The sequence below is a fragment of the Podarcis filfolensis genome, assembly GCF_964270895.1.
Source record: "Podarcis filfolensis genome assembly, chromosome: 2".
In the NCBI taxonomy this organism is placed as follows: domain Eukaryota; kingdom Metazoa; phylum Chordata; class Lepidosauria; order Squamata; family Lacertidae; genus Podarcis; species Podarcis filfolensis.
Window position 1 is genome coordinate 81327775 of NC_139605.1, and position 16697 is coordinate 81344471.

Sequence of the window (16697 nt, forward strand, 5' to 3'; positions counted from 1 at the left end):
GGGCATGTTTTACTTTGACACACAAGAGAATCTCTGCAGTTCAATGGCTACTCATATTTCAAGCCATTTTGAAAGGGGTGCTTTGTAGCAGGTACTTTCTTTATGAGGCAAGGTCTAGTGGTGGGTCCAGGGCAGGACACTGTAGTGCTTTGCTTATATTTAAGTATGCCATTATAACATTTGAGTGAGCATTTTATTCTGGTGCTTTTCCCCTGAAGTGATACTTTTGTCATCTTTGCATTACTATCTTTTACATGCTATATTACTGTTTTACTGTTTTTCTATTTTCCTGGGGCATTGGCTTGAGTCTCCTTGGGCAGGGAGGACTCACTCACACACTAGAACATGGTTTGGCATTATATCTGATCTAAACCTACCACAAGTTATTTTATATAAAAAATTGACACTAACCTATGACACTATATTAACTGAAAACAGTAATCTGGTCGTGACCATCATCGGGGTGGTATCCAACTTGCTCTTTCCATCAGCATAAAGACTTACACTCGCACAACAAGTGTTGTGCCCTGCACCCTCCCTAATTCAGGGTCAGGGAAATCCCTAGGACAGATTTAGGGGGCATGACGTGTATTGCAGTAGGTTGGACTAGATGACCCTCAGGATCTCTTCCAACTCTACAATTTTCTTACAGATCTTTAACACTGCATACAACTATATTTTGCCACTCCTGCTTTAAGGAAGCAAATTTTACCTACATATTTTTTAACCTCGCCAAAATGAGTAGTCCCTTGCAGCAAAATCTTTAATAAGGTTCTCTCGGTATTCAACCAACTAGATACCACTTAAGAATTCACAAAATAGTTTATTCCAAAAAGTTTTATTGGTCAGACATACAACGCAAAAATGTTTTAAACACCTATATGCTGTGTTCATCTCTAAAATACCAGGGAGAGAAAGAGAGATCAAGTATCAGGGCAGGTAATAACAGAAAAGAAGGGTGTGCGACTGGAGGCAGGCCAGGAAAAAAACAAGTGCAGGCCTTTTGAAGAAAGGCATGTTTCCTCTGTGGAGGGATTTGTAAACTTAGCCACTGTCTAAAGGAGTTGATGCAATTCCTGCTCACTGTGGCCTTAGGCAGATTTTGGATCAGTGGTAGAAAGAAGGCCAACTGGTGCAAGCTAAAAGGGGGAGCTCTCAAAAGCAGTGCTGGGACCCTTGTGCAAATAGGTAAATTGTACAGCTTAAATCTCATCATCCATCACCTTTTACTAAGCACAGATTGTAAAATTGGGACAGGCTTATCAACTCCTGAGAGGCATCAAGGCCTGACTGTAATTGCTAGCTATTCTGCCAGCAGAAACTCATCTAGACTTAGCTGTGTTGCAACAGAAAACTGTCCTGAAAAGAAGGCACCCACTATGCTAGATTCCCAGGAAATGGGTGCTCAAAATAACAAGGAAGCTCCCATTGCTCAGCCTTCTGGAGACCTGGAACAAAGGAGGGAAACACAGGGTTCTTGTTTATGCAGCTAGACTAGGTACCTGTCAAGGGTTAGTGGCAGGAGGATCCAAGTATCAATGAAGAAATACTATGACAGAACAGACCTGTAGATCTGTTACAAACCCCAACATGAAAAGGACTCTGAATTGTCAATCTCCATAGACATATCAGTTGCTTCATTATCCCAAATCCCTCCTACATCTCCCACAAAAACTTGTCAGCTGCTCTTCACTGCGCAGGGTCCTCAACATTATTGTGGTTGGATCACATACAGTCCATGGAATTCTCTGGTTGCAGACCCATGGAATGGACCAAGCCTTTGATGTAGACACAGCTAGGAGGCAGGAAGCTATCAGGTTCTGGGTCTACATTTTCAATATTGTCCATCTGGTCTCTAGGACCATCCCAATTGATGTGGAAACGGGTGACTCTGGGGTTGGATGCCAAGATATTCCTCTGGAGCTGGAAGTAAGAAAAACAGGGGTCAAAGTTACATAGGTTTATGTTTAGATCAACTTTCTAGGCTGACAGCTACTCAATTCCTGCAGCAATATCAAGAAAGGAGAGGGGTAACAGAAGTAAAAAATGGTTTTAAAAGTTAACACTATTTTATTTTATGACAACTGTCAAGGCTGCCCAAGGTCCCAGCTCACAAAGGACCAACGCTGCTTTCTAATTAAATACAAAAGTCTTTATTGAAGTTCAGTTTCACTTCCAGAGCCGCAGCGCGCAGCCCCACGTCTCAACTGTCAGACCGCTGATGACCCTTCTGAATCTCCTCCCCCTGTACACCAATTTAAGACCCTCGCCTTGTTCCACCTTTTCCGCTGCTCCTTCCTCCTCTGGGTCCGCCTGCCCGCCGGGGTCTCGCCCTTCCTAGCCTCTTCTGACGCTGATTCCCCTGAGCCTTCTCCCTCCCTCCGGCGGGCTTTAGGAGCTGGTTCCCCATCCGGGTCTCCTGCTGTCCCGCGCGCCTGTACATTTGAACAGGAGCAGTTTTCCTCCTAACAGTTTCACTGCTGCTGTCACTGCTTCCCCCTTCGGGTGGGCTAGCTGCAACTGACCTCCCCTCCATTCCCCCACTCTCCGATGGAGGCGTGGTCAGCCCTGACTTACTCTCCCTCCCCTCCGGAGGAGACGCTGGCCCTGACACATGTGACTCTTCCCCCCCCCACTACGCTCTGGTGGGGAAACTGGTCCCGATCCTCCACTGCTGCTTTGGGGTTCCCCTCTGGCTCCTTGTTTCTGGTGCGTCCCCCCTGGGACCCCCCTTGCCCTGACCATAGGCGCCCCCTTCTGGGAATCTTCTGATTCGCTGGAGAAGCTCATGGAATCTCTCAGGCCACTGTCATAGTCCCCTACGCTTCCCTCAGATTCTTCCCCTTCGCTCTCCAATTCCTCTCTCCCCAGTGCTCCTGCTCCTGATTCCCTGACAACAATATAGAGAGAAAATTCATATCTGGGTGTAATCCTTCCAATTCTATTTCACATTGGTAATCCTTCTTACTTTTTGACATGTACAGGGGACCTACTTACCTTGCACATTGGGGTTCAAAATGGCAAACAAGACTTGAACCAAACTCCATAGTCCATAGGCTCTTGAAATCTGCTTCTGTTACTCAGTAACCCCAATTTTCTTTCAATGCTTTGAAGCCCTTTGTCAGAGCACAAACCTTCCCAGGAGGTAATCATCAATGTCCCCTCAACCCACGGAGCCGAGTAGGTACCTCACTAAACATATTCATCTTCTCTTTGAGATTTAAAGCTCCCTCAAACTACTCTGCTGCAGCCACATCAATCAGCACGTAATATGATGAAGATGCAAGTACAAACAAGGTTTTATCTGAATGCAGCTGTAGCAGGCCATTATCACTACTCTATTCTACAAAGTGTATTTAAGTTGTGCTATAACTCCTGGGGGGAAAAAAATCAAAGCTCCATTCTATATCACAAGGGCTGCCCACTCCACAGGTCAAAATGCACTGTCTTATTCAGAATGCAGGCAATAAATTAATACTGAGCTGAACTCATTGTATAACTTTCTGCTTCATATTGTCATCCCAAATAACATCTACCCTCCCCCAGCATAGCATTTTCCAACACTGCAAAGTGACTGGGTCTCAAAGGCTACTACTCTGGCCTTGCAAGGATTTTGTACTCCCAAAAGAAATGGGAACCGCCAGGCTGGGGGCCAAATACAACCCCCCCCAGGTCTCTCTATCTGGACTCTCCCCAAGCCACACCCCTCACTTGCCTTGCTTTGCATCCTGTTAAGGGTCCCCAATCCAAATTCCCAAGGCAAGGACATGGCCTTCATTAAGGCCAAGAAGATGGACAAGCTGCTTTTATCAGATCAGTGTCTCACCTGGGAGAAGTCTGGCTTGAGGGGTGGGTTTTCTCTTAGCTCAGGATCCATATATTCATTGTTGACATAGTATCCAATGCGGATGAATTCTTGGCCCAGATAGGTACAAGTGATAAGTATTACTGTAACTCCCACAGCATCACTTTCAGGGATTAGATCAGGGTTGGGGGCATTGGCCTGCAGAGAAAACGGCAAAGCAAGGTAAGTGACATTTTCATCTTGCCTGTCTTTAAAAGAAAACTCAGGACAGCATGCTTGAGGCTTTTCCATTTCATCCTCATTGCAATTCTTGAAGAATATTAAAACTTTAAATTACCCATTCAGTTTCTGGGCTGAGTGGAGATTTGAACCTAGGTCTGCCTGGTCCAATCTTGAATGGCAATACTACAGAGTCCTCATTCAAGATCCATTGAAGTGTATATAACCAGGAATGGGCATATGTTGGTGGAACAAAGTGATACAGTTATAGAAGAAATGCCAACAGACTGGAGTTCATAATCAAGGCTTTTTTTATTTCTCTCAGTGTTGTGCAACAACAAAGACAAGCAACAAAAATATGTAGTCTCAGAAAACCAAGCAAAAGATTCGGGTAATTATCCTCATGTCAGTTCACCATGATTGTAAAATTATTTTGGAGAAAGAAAGCTAGACTACAGGTGGTAGAAAGGCCAAGGATGGAGTTATACTTCAGCACAAATTGAAAGCAAGTAAGCAATGCAGTTGCAGTTCCAAAGCCAGTGAACTGGGCCACTAATTTAATCAGCCTCCATCTTAGTTTAGTGTTCTAACAAGAATTGCTATCCTGAAAGCACTGGCTAACTATGTCGTTAAGAGTTGTACCACCCCAGAATGCAGCAATGCCCTGTAATTACTACAGTAATGTTATCAACACAGGTCAAAGAGCCACATTTTTTTTTCTTGAGCAAAAAGGATATGAGACTTTGATATTAACACATTTATGTGTTTATATCAGGAGCAGCAATTCATTTTCAGTAATCACTTTTTCCTCTAAAGGGTGGAAAAGCATTTAATCAGCACCCCCACCAAAATGAAACAGCCTTCTCAAGCTGCAATTCCCCCCAAACACCGAGTAATACTAGAATACACGGCAGGGCTGTAATACGCCACTCTCTCTCCATTTCCTCATATTAGTATAGCAACACCAGGTGACTTTTCATGACTAATGTGGCCCATGTTTTCTCAACCTAAATAGCACTCTAGCCACACACAATATGGATATGCTAATGATGGACTTTATTTGCATGGTACTTTAAAAAAATGTTGACATACTCAGAAAAGCATCATAAAAAATGAACTTAAATCAGAGTTAGAACACAAACTCCTGTACTTTACAGATACCTTTTAATTTTGGTGGACATGCTATTGCCCAGTTATAGGTAACTGAGAAATCCAGATTTTAGTGCATTTTCTCCAGGTAACAATCACTTCTCTATTAGGGAAAATGAAAATTAAAAAAGCTTGAAAATGAAGCAGGAGGTCCCTTTCCAATGAATCTGTCAATCTTTCTCCATTGTCTGAATCTAAAGAGAAAAATCTAGAGATTGGAGCCTTAGGCTTATCTTTCCTATCCTTCCCCAAGAGATAGATCTAAACTTACTTCAAACACAAACATATGCCTCCCAGCTGGAACAGGTCCCACCAGCACTGAGTCAAGAACTTGGTCATATTCCTCACTCTCTGCAGAGCCCACATAGATGATCTTCCACTCCAAATCTGAAAGGTAAAAGCAACAAGGATCAGTTGGCAAGAGTGTGGGCATCAGAATCCTAGACGTATTGAGGGAAATTTCCCTTCATCTTCAGAAAGCCAATTGAAATACACCATTGAAATACACATTGAAATATACCATTAGCACCAGTGTTTAGAGAATGTGTACACCAGTTCAAGAGCAGGGCTGAATAACCTCTATTGTTTTCCAGTGTCTCAAAAAAAACCTTTTCATATCCACAATTCATATTGTTAAACGATGGGGGAATACTGATGTAATGTTTGCAAAGCAATGGGCTCAATCTGGAAGCACTCTCACAGCGTTCAGTACAGATGCCTCTCTCTCTCTCTCTCTCTCTCTCTCTCTCTCCAGGTCAAGGTCTGCAAATCTGCCATTTAAGTCAGCAGTGGGCATCACTCATAATCTCATCAAGATTCCTCACCACAATCCTTGGAGCAGCTTAGTAAAAAGTTTATTTTACATTCTTTCTTTACTTTTTTTTAAAGAAGAGATGCAGATGCAATTAAATGCAAACATACAAATAGAGTTTTAAATTCTTTTTCTTTAGAAAAGCCACATAGCTTTCCTGCATAGGGGAGGAGCCAACTGCAAAGGCTCCCACCATGGGTGAAGAATCTGCTATGCAAAATCAGCTGTGACTTCCAGTTAGCTATTATGTCTGTCTTGAACCTTTATGGATCATCTCATTACACAAGAGTCAGAAAATATTGTGCACAATCTGCTATGATAGACCACTGGTGCAGTTATGAAGGCTAGTAGTTCTCTCACATGGAACCGTAATGCTAATTAACAAGAACTTGTATCCAATGATGTGAGGTCATGAATAAATGAAGTCCACTGTTCCACATTTTTGTGCCAAAAACAATGCAAGTCAAAAGGGATGTTAGCAAACGGAGCAATCATCAGGAGCAACAATAAACTATAAGGAGCTGTGAGGAATGTGCAAAAGTACCCCCGTTTGCTCACCAGAAATCCCTCTTCGCTGTCATGGCTTTTTGCTAAGAAAGAACTCTTAACAGGAGATTAGAATCTGAAATAGGAAGTTGTTCCTATGCTGCAGCTCACTCTCATGTGTCTTCTTCTACAAAGTTTACTACTTTGCAGGTAGCACTTTTTTGGCATTTGTCCACGGAGGTTATTAAATTTAGAAAACTTGCAGCTGCTCCTAAGTTGAAAAGGCCATACACATCCTGCCCCAAAGTAAAGGATCTCACTGTGATTTTCTGTACCTCCATTTCTCCCCAATCTCAACACTCTTAAGAGAAGTCTGGTCTTAATAATAATAATAATAATAATAATAATAATAATAATAATAATAATTTATTATTTATACCCCGCCCATCTGGCTGGGTTTCCCCAGCCACTCTGGGCGGCTTCCAACTGAATATTAAAAACAGTACAGCATCAGACATTAAAAACTTCCCTAAAGAGGGTGCCTTCAGTTGTCTTTTAAAAGTAAAATAGTTGTTTATTGCTTTGACATCTGCTGGGAGGGCGTTCCACAGGGCAGGCGCCACTACCGAGAAGGCCCTCTGCCTGGTTCCCTGTAACCTTACTTCTCGCAATGAGGGAACCGCCAGAAGGCCCTCGGTGCTGGATCTCAGTGTCCGGGCTGAACGATGGGGGTGGAGATGCTCCTTCAGGTATACAGGACCGAGGCCGTTTAGGGCTTTAAAGGTCAGCACCAACACTTTGAATTGTGCTCAGAAACGTACTGGGAGCCAATGCAGATCTCTCAGAACCGGTGTTATGTGGTCCCGGCGGCCACTCCCAGTCACCAGTCTAGCTGCCGCATTCTGGATTAATTGCAGTTTCCGGGTCACCTTCAAAGGTAGCCCCACATACAGCGCGTTGCAGTAGTCCAAGCGGGAGATAACTAGAACATGCACCACTCTGGCAAGACAGTCCGCGGGCAGATAGGGTCTTAGCCTGCATATCAGGTGGAGCTGGTAGACAGCTGCCCGGGACACAGAATTAACCTGTGCCTCCATGGACAGCTGTGAGTCCAAAATGACTCCCAGGCTGCGCACCTGGTCCTTCAGGGGCACAGTTACCCCATTCAGGACCGGGGAATCCCCCTGTATGTGAAGGCCCTATGCTTTATTTTTAAAAAGCAATGGCAAAACTTTGCATGATGTATAAATTATGTGTAACTTATCCCTGAGGGAACCAGGGCAGTCAACATCCCCCACTACAGCCCTGACATTAAAACATGCCCCTCTGCCAATCCTGATCTGCTCAGCTGACTCCCTGCTTGCAACTTCTGAAGCTTCACCAAGCACTGCCCAAAGACTTTCAAATATATCTTTTCCAGCTGTAAGGCTAGACATTCAGTTCTTCTAATAAAAACTACAATTCCCAGGATACTGAACTATGCACCCAATACCAAATTTCATGGTTGTATAGAAAAACAGTGGAATCAAAATAACAGCATGTGAAATGATAAGAAAGGTGAGAATAAGATGCTCACCTATATTTTATGGCAGTGTTCCCCTTTTTGCATGCTATTCCCCAAGTTTATGCATCATAAACTCTATTTTAAGAGCCTGACTTACAATTTTTCTCTGTGGAGAGGGCCATAATTTAGTAAGCTCTTGATTTGCACTTGTGCCTGCTGCTCATAAGAAAATCAGTAGCCTAAATTTAAGGTTAAGGAAACCTTGTAAACCTTCAAGAGAACAACCATTTAGAAAGCCAGATTTCTCACTATGTCCCACAATGACATTTTTAGCCCACTCCTACCCTGGGACAGAAGCAGCAACTTTCCATCAAAGCAGTCCTGAACCAAGTCAAACTTGCTTCACACAATCCAATGTAGTGGAAGATCACCAAGGAGTAGAAGTCAGGAAGGCAGTGATTTTCAATTTAACAATCCAGAACCCACAATTAAAAAGGGAATAGTAGGGGAAGATACTGGTATGGTCCCAAGGAGTAGGCAGAATAGTACCACAGAATAAAGGGGCTTTGGCATTCTCTCAGAAGAACAGTTGATAGGGCTAGAGCCAATGACAGGTAGTCAACTTATTCTAGTTTTGCTCCCATGTTCATCCTTGTTGAGTACTGAAATGGTAACAGATTAAGAAGGAGCAAGATGATATCCAGTGCTACTGCCTGGATAGGATGCAAGTGGCAGGTGGGGGTTAGCTGAGGGCAGGTTGACTTTAGTGGGCCACTGCCCCATTTGACCTAACAGACCAGCCTTCATGATTTTCCACTAGACCACTGCAGCATCTAGTGAAGAATTATTAAACACCATAAGAAATTGATGACAACAATAAACATTCAACTGAAATTGAAAGAATTCAGATAAGAAGTTACCAACTCTATAGAGTACAACTCCTAGTTTTGCTATGTTACTGCTAATGAATGCCTAGGAAGGCATAGCTTTTAACCATGTGCATCTCCCAGGCTTACTATTGGCTAATGACCAGCTGTATTCCCACTATGGCATTCAAGAAACTCTTCCTATAAGAACAAATAAAGAGCCTATGATTTATTGGAGAGAAAGATTACGGGCACTCATTCCGGAGCTCTCTGCTGATCTCATCAAGCAGCTACACCTTGCCACCACAGGGCTGCTGGCATTGAGGTCAGGACATGGCCTGTGCTGGGGCTCCCAACAGTGTATAACAACCCCCACCCCAAAACAGCCAATGCGGCAACCTAAGGCCCATGGGCCGAATGCGGCCCAATTGCCTTCTAAATACGGCCCATGTATGGTCTGGGAATCAGTGTTTTTTTACATGAGTAGAATGTGTGCTTTTATTTAAAATGCATCTCTGGGTTATTTGTGGGGCATAGGAATTCGTTCATTCCCCCCCCCCCCAATATATTCTGGCACACCACATGTTTTGAGGGACGGTGGACTGGCCCATGGCTGAAAAAGGTTGATGACCCCTGATTTAAATCCTACCTTTACCCCAAGGAGCTAAATGAGACATGCATAGCTTTCCCCCTCAACCCACTTCTAAAAACCCTGTGATGTAGGTTAGATGCCAAGCTCAAGGTCACCCAGGGAGCTGCCTAAGGATTTGAACCATGGTCTCCTCAGCCCAAATCTCCACCCCACACTGGCTCTTTGCCCAGACCAACAGTATTGCTGGCTGGGGCTTCCTGGCAGAGGCCAAGGCCTCATTCAGAAGAATGGTCAGAAGGACACCCCACATCCGGTGGCATTTTGAAGTGTGTGTGTGTGTGTGTATTTATACGTATATGCGCGCGCGCGCGCGCGCACACACACACACACACACACACACACACAAACCATCTCAAGAGCATCCTCGCCCCAATTAAGCTGCTAAGTCTCTGCAGGCCAAAAACTTAAGGCACCAAGTTCATAAAAGCTGTATTTTTATTTTTAAACGTACTTAGAAGGTACAGCGCCCACGTAGCAGACCCTGTGTGGAGAGCCGCGTCCAGGCTGGCAAAATAAAGCCACAGCGGAAGCCCCGGGACTGGAGGCGCGCGCGTGGGGGGGCACCCAGCCCTGCCATCCTGGGCGGAGGGGTGGGGGCTCCCGGGCGTCGGTTGCGGGCGGGCGGCCGCCTCGTGCGACGGAACCTGGCTCGGGCTGAGGGTCGGTTGGGGAACGAGGCTCCTGGCGCGGGAGCTTCTCCCTCCCCCCCCCCCCCCGCGTACTCACCGTGAGGCAACGCCTCCCCGCACTCGAATTGCACCTGGAAGCGGAGCGGGTGGCCGAAGGGGCTCGGGTTCTCCAGCAACGAAACTCCCAGGACAGACACCCGCGCCATGACAGATCTCTTCTTTTCCCCCCGCCCGCCTTGCCTGCTTCCTTCTCCCTCTCAAGCCCAAACGCCGAAAGCCCACTCCCCGCGCGCCGCCGGCTTAACGACGGAACGGCGGAGCCACCAATCCCCGCGCGGCGATCGGAGACGCCGCAGCCAACCCCAGAGCTTCGCGCCTCGGCTCCCCCGCCTACTCCTCGCGCCCGGCCACGCCCACCGCTCCCTCCGCCAATCCGCCTGCCCGTCTCTGTCCCTGGCGGGAGCTAAATCTAAACAATAAGCGTTCGACTCCGAGTCTTCCTCCCTCCGCTCCCCTCCCCTCCCCTCGCGCGCGCTGACCTTCGCGGCCCACCGCCAATCAGCGCGCGTTCTGCCTGTTCCGTTCTGCGCGCTCAAAACGCGCAGGCGGCCAATTGGTGCCTTTTGGCGAGTTATTAAGGGACCGGAGCCAACGAGGAATTCGAAAGACGGGCGAGGAAACGTTCTTTGGCAAGCCTAAAAGTCCCACGTCACGTGCAGATCAGTTTTAACGTTCTACACTGGCTTAATAAATGAAATCCCTGCAGAGTTTCGAAGAACGTTCAGCAAATCTGAGGTGAAGCTTCTGCAACTAGCTTCTGTCTCCCTCTTTCCCTCTTTCCGTCTAGACAGAACAGGAAGGCCCCTTAGTCGACAGAAGGAATGTTACATTTAAAGTACATGGCTTCCCGCAAAGAATCATGAGAGCTGTAGTTTCCCCCATTTAAAAAAAAAAAGTAAAGGTAAAGGATCCCTGACAGTTATGTCCAGCTGCGAACGACTCGGGTTGCAGCGCTCATCTGGCTACTGGCCGGCGTTTGTCTGCAGACAATTTTTCCGGGTCATGTGGCCAGCATGACTAAGCCGCTTTTGGCGCAATAGAACACCAAAATCAGAGCAGCACACAGAAATGCCGTTTACCTTCCCCTCCAGACAAGTACCTATTTATCTACTTGCACTTTTTGGCGTGCTTTGGACCTGCTAGGTTGGCAGGAGCTGGGACCGAACAACAGGAGCTCACCCCGTCACAGGGATTCGAACCACCGACCTTCCAATCGGCAAGCCCTAGGCTCAGTGTTTTAGACCACAGCGCCACCCATTTCCCTTAGTTTTCCCCATTACAGAGACACAGTTTCCAGCACCCTTAAACTACAGTTCCCAGAATTCTTTGAAGAAAGCCATAGATCTTAAATGTATGATGTGGAGCGGCCGGGGGGGGGGGGGGAGGCGGAATATGCTACCCTAACCTGCTCTGCTTCTTTATCAGTATATGAGCAGCACCATTTCTCTGGCTGTATCTTCACTGCCACCAGTGCCCCCCACGTCCTATTGTTAGCCCTCAACTTTTACTTAACCCTTGTCTTTTCAGTAATTGCAATACTTTTTTTTGCAGTATTGCATCATATCTGTGTTAGGCACAGCAGCTCCTAGTACCAAATATACACAAAATTGCTGTGCAGCATATTTATAAATGGCATATACAATATTTTGATGAGAAATAGCTCAGTAGCCACAAGTTGATTATCACGGTCATGGACTGTTTGGATGTAGAGGAGAGGTGGGAGGTGCCACCAGCTGGGGAGCTCCCAAAGGAACCCCCATGCGAAGAAAGCTCAGAGCCAGGGGATTGGTGGTGGTATGATGATGAGTGGTCAGAGGGAGAAGAGGGGGCAGTCTGGGAGATGTCAGAAACTGAAGAGGCAACAGGGTTTAGTGAGCAGGAAGAGGCTATGGCAGAGGGCAGTCCAGACTCAGAGGCAGAAGTAGAGGCTGGAGAGGAGTGGGGACAGGCTGCTGAAGAAGCCAGGGGGTCTCTTCCTCCTGCTGTGACCGGCTCACCTTCCCACTGGTTTTCCAGAACACGCAGAGAAATGAAGAGGGCAGAGCAAAGAGAGACAAGACAATCCTGAGATTGCTTGGGAGGGATCTGGGGGAGGAAGATTCTTAGGGAATGGTGGGGAGGCGGGGACCCTCAGTCCTTGCAACTACCTCATTGGGGCAAGATCTCAGAGCCGTAGCTAGGTGATCTTGCGCCCCTGGCAGAACTGTCCAGATTGCGCCCCCAGCCACTGACAAATTGCTCTTCTTTCCGCCTCTCCTCCAACCCACCCACCCCATTCAATTCACCCTTGCGGGGCCCCACCTTGCCACCCCCTAGCTATGGCCCTGCAAGACCTACTGGAGTTGCTGTGATCGCTAGGCCTACACTGTTTTGGTTTCTTTGAATAAAGAGTTAACTTCACTGACACTGGGTGTTTTACAGTGGTGCCTCGCAAGACGAAAAGAATCCGTTCTGCGAGTCTCTTCGTCTAGCGGTTTTTTCGTCTTGCGAAGCAAGCCCATTGATGGATTAGCGCTATTAGCGGCTTTTAGCGGCTTATCGGCTTAGCGGATAAGCGGCTTAGCGGCTTAGAAAAAGGGGGGGAGGGGAAAAAAACCGCAGGAACTCGCAAGACATTTTCGTCTTGCGAAGCAAGCCCATAGGAGATTCGTTTTGCGAAGCACCTCCAAAACGGAAAACTCTTTCGTCTAGCGAGTTTTCCGTCTTGCGAGGCATTTGTCTTGCGGGGCACCACTGTATTGCTGATCTGTTCCTGACAAGTATAGCAAGTTTGTATTTAAGTTTGTTGGTAGTACAAACTTAACATTGCCTTGCTATACTTGGTAGTTAACTTATGGCTGTTGAATTATTAGTTTAAGGCTGTGTACACATTAATGTTTGCTCTGATTCTAGTGAGCTCCCACAGCTGACATTTGAAGCTACAATGTGTGTCGCAGGTGTGAAGCAACCAAGCTGATAATGTGCATCAGGTGACGACAATCCCCACCCTCTCTCTGGTATGTACAGCAACATAAAATGTGACTTAAACTGTGAGGTGTATGTGTGATCTCACTATGTTTTAAGATACTAATGTGTATATAGCCTAAGTCAGGGGTAGAGAACCTGTGGCCCTCCAAATCAGTCCCTACTAGCATGGACAATGGTCAGGGATAATGGGAGTTGTAGTCCAACAGCACGTGGCGGGCCACAGATTTCTTCACCTATGGTTCAAACGATGGTTTGGGATTTCGGGATTGCACTTGCGAGTTCTTGTTAGCCAGGAATGAAGTGATTATGCAAGGCCACTGAGTATGTTGCTTTCCTTGACTTCAATATTAGTTTGAGGTACAAAAGTGTCCCTCAGAAATACTGAAAACCCTCCAAACAGTGTGTACATGCCTAGATGGCATAGATAATGGCAAAGATGCTAGGGTTGTCAACTGTCACCCATATGGGGTTGCTATAGCTGATTCCAAAAAGGGTGGAATTGCAGCATAGCTCTAAAGCAATTGTTCTGTCATTGCAAGAATTTCTGTTTGTGCAATGGAAGATTCTCTCATGGGCCCTCTAAATCTATGCAAGGGGTTCTCCCAACTCTCTAGAGCAAAAATCCTTGTGCTGGTGTAACTCAGTGTATTCTTAAGCCTTATGGGTTGTATTCTACTATCTGTATCATTTTATGAAAAAGCTGGCTGCTTTTCAGCTTTAGATGGACTTTATGTGGGACATGGAGACAAAACATGGTCTTGTGAAATTACACAGCCCAACATCAGATTCAATTGGGTTGCTGTCCCCTGCGTGCACAGTATCAGAGCACCAAGACATTCTGATCTGGGTGTTTACCGTACTGGCACACTAGCACGGCAAAAGTCAGTACTGTACAGGGGAACCTGACTTAAAGGTGACAGCACCCATCTGCTGTAACTGTAAGGACAGATTTAAATCAGGCCTAAGAAAGAGCAGTTTAATCTCAAAATGCAACTACACCTCAACAAGATATGAGGTGACCTTTATCTGCTTGTGCAGTGTGGGTCACTGTCTGCTGCCTAAATTCCCTGATCAGCATTTGGACAAATCACTATGAATCCCTCATCCCCTTCTTTGCACCAACAGTTGCATTTCTGGCTAGAAGCATGCAGTACAATATAGCAATATTACAGTTTTGCTAGCAAAACAGATTTGTAGATAAAGGTCTATGAAGCCTATGGAGTTAAATGTATATACAGTGGTACCTCAGGTTACAGATGCTTCAGGTTACAGTCTCCGCTAACTCAGAAATAGTACCTCGGATTAAGAACTTTGCTTCAGGATGAGAACAGAAATCGTGCTCCAGCAGCGTGGCGGCGGTGGGAGGCCCCATTAGCTAAAATGGTACCTCAGGTTAAGAGCAGTTTCAGGTTAAGAATGGACCTCCAGAACGAATTAAGTTCTTAACCCGAGGTACCACTGTATTGTATACAAATGGGGTTTGGGCCTCCTTACCACTTAATCTGATGTTCAGTTGAGTACATCCATGAGCGTTGATTTCAGTGGGCATAAATACAGTATGCCTGTGTACATATGATTCAACCCTGGAGGTTTTAATAGACCAACAGCTGCACATGGCCTTGTGCTCAGGCACTCTATACCTTCTTAATCCCAGCTGCAGCTTCACTCTCAAGCTCCATCTGCCGACATTCAAACATGGAGGGAGATCAACACTTATCCATACTAGGTTTGCCAACTACTGTGCTATGCAGGTGGGGAGGAATTGTTCAGGACAACCTATGCATTTGTGTTCTACCCCCTGCCCCCAGATCTGCCTTTTACCATAATGTAGGGCTGTTGAGAGGCATTCTTGCAAGTTTTAGCCCACACCTATCCCTGTTTTCTCCAAAATAAGTTAAAGTGATCTCAATTAGATTTCCTTCCAGGTAAGTAAGCTAAGGAAATCTATTCACCATCATCCATCATCCCTTATGTCCCTGATGGGTTAACACACTTATTGCATCTCAGCTGTCAAACCTGTCAGAGCCAATGCTTTGGCTCCCAGCTGCTGGCTGGTTGGAATGGCAATGAAGTCAGTATCCTGGTCCCACCAGCAGAGAGCAGGAGTCATCCTTATCTGAGCTGCAGTACTTGTGCTGATGAATCTGGGCTGGGAGTGACTTGGTTAGGGGGCAGAACAGGGAGGGCTCCCAGAAGTTCCCAGTTGGCTCAGATTAAGACCGACCTAGCATAAGACATGTGCCAACCGATATCCATCCACATATACAGAAACCTTTGTGTATGCATACATGTGTATTGGCACGTGCATTAAAAATGCAACTATGCAGCAGAGAAAAGTAAGCCTTTCCTCTGGGTACCCCAGCAGATTATTTTTGCTGCACACCCACACAGTTCCACACATGCACGCCCAAAGGAAACAGCATGAAAATAAGCCTCCCATATGCACAAACCCTTTCTCTCACCGAGACATTTGCATCCTCCCATGGTGTGCTCCTATTATATTAATGGTAGAAATAATCGCGCTTATCTCTAGAGTAACCTTGAGATTCCTGTGTAGTGTTTGTCATAGTAATGATCATAATTGTTATGTTATTTATATAGCCCCCCACCTATGCCAATTGGTGCCTGGGGAGCTTAATATCAAAATTCAACAATAAAATACAACAAGGCCACACTAGAAATCTATATTTTTATATATAAAAACGTTTCTGGGGTTTTTTTTTTAATAAAGAGAGAGCATGTGACGAGACATATGGTTCAAATCCCTCACATCCCTGCAAAGCTGCTTGTGGCTAAAAGCCCGTCAAGAGAGAGAAACCACAGGCTTGTAATGTCTGCAGGTAAGTGGTTAGATAGCAGATGGTCTACACCAATTAATATCTGACCACAAACGAGAGGGTAGCATGTTAGGAAGCTCCTAGGCATTCGTGCATCCCCCCACATGCCCAGTACAGCTACATAAAGCACTCCCACCCCAGCACACTTGAACAACAGAATATTAAAGCACACATCTTGAAGGCTGAAGCTGCAATCCAGCACAGAGCTGAGTGTTTTCAAGGTGTGCCTAAATTGTGACCCGCGTGACTCTTCCTACCTCCAGCAAGTGGCATCTCGGCTACCAGTAATAGAAGTAACGGGGGTTCCTACTTGTGTGTGCTAGATGCTGTGTGGTGCAAGTCAGACTTCCTTAGCAACATCCACTATAGTGCTGGAGACTAGAGAAAGGGGAAGAAAGAGTGGGAGAGGGTAAGGAAGGAACTAATGGAAGGGAGGCTGAGGAAGTAACAGCATAAAGAATGTGACAAAGAGCTGGAGAGGAATGTGCATGGGGGAGGCACTCTCTCTGCAAAAACATGGCATCAGACTAAAAGTAGAACAGAAGCTATGTTCCTTGGAATTCACAGCTCTCTGGCAGCAAGCAACAGAAAACCCCTAATTCTCAGAGTATTAAGTAAACAAGGAAAATAACAATGAAAGTCCTTGGAAGGAATCCATCCCAATATGATGGATTAATAGAGGTCTTGGAGGAGAGATGTTTTCCCTTCCCAG

The 16697-nt window shown here is 45.9% G+C and overlaps 1 protein-coding gene and 1 long non-coding RNA gene across 3 annotated transcripts in view; one reads left to right on the forward strand and one right to left on the reverse strand.

The window, feature by feature from the left end:
• Positions 1–822: 822 nt before the first annotated feature.
• Positions 823–10480, reverse strand: ASF1B (anti-silencing function 1B histone chaperone). The gene is made up of 4 exons (XM_083597613.1): positions 10219–10480; positions 5445–5560; positions 3827–4003; positions 823–1923 (listed from the first exon to the last, which is right to left on the reverse strand). Exons 1-4 carry the CDS (start codon positions 10325–10327, stop codon positions 1726–1728), a joined length of 600 nt encoding a protein of 199 aa, XP_083453739.1. The 5' UTR covers positions 10328–10480; the 3' UTR covers positions 823–1725.
• A 101-nt stretch (positions 10481–10581) lies between these two features.
• The window catches only part of LOC310755202, a 96638-nt gene continuing 90522 nt past the window's right edge, over positions 10582–16697 (forward strand). For both annotated transcript variants that reach the window (XR_014544221.1, XR_014544222.1), the window contains exons 1-2: positions 10582–10916; positions 13074–13177. This is a non-coding gene — a long non-coding RNA (uncharacterized lncRNA). The remainder of the gene's footprint in view (positions 10917–13073; positions 13178–16697) is intronic.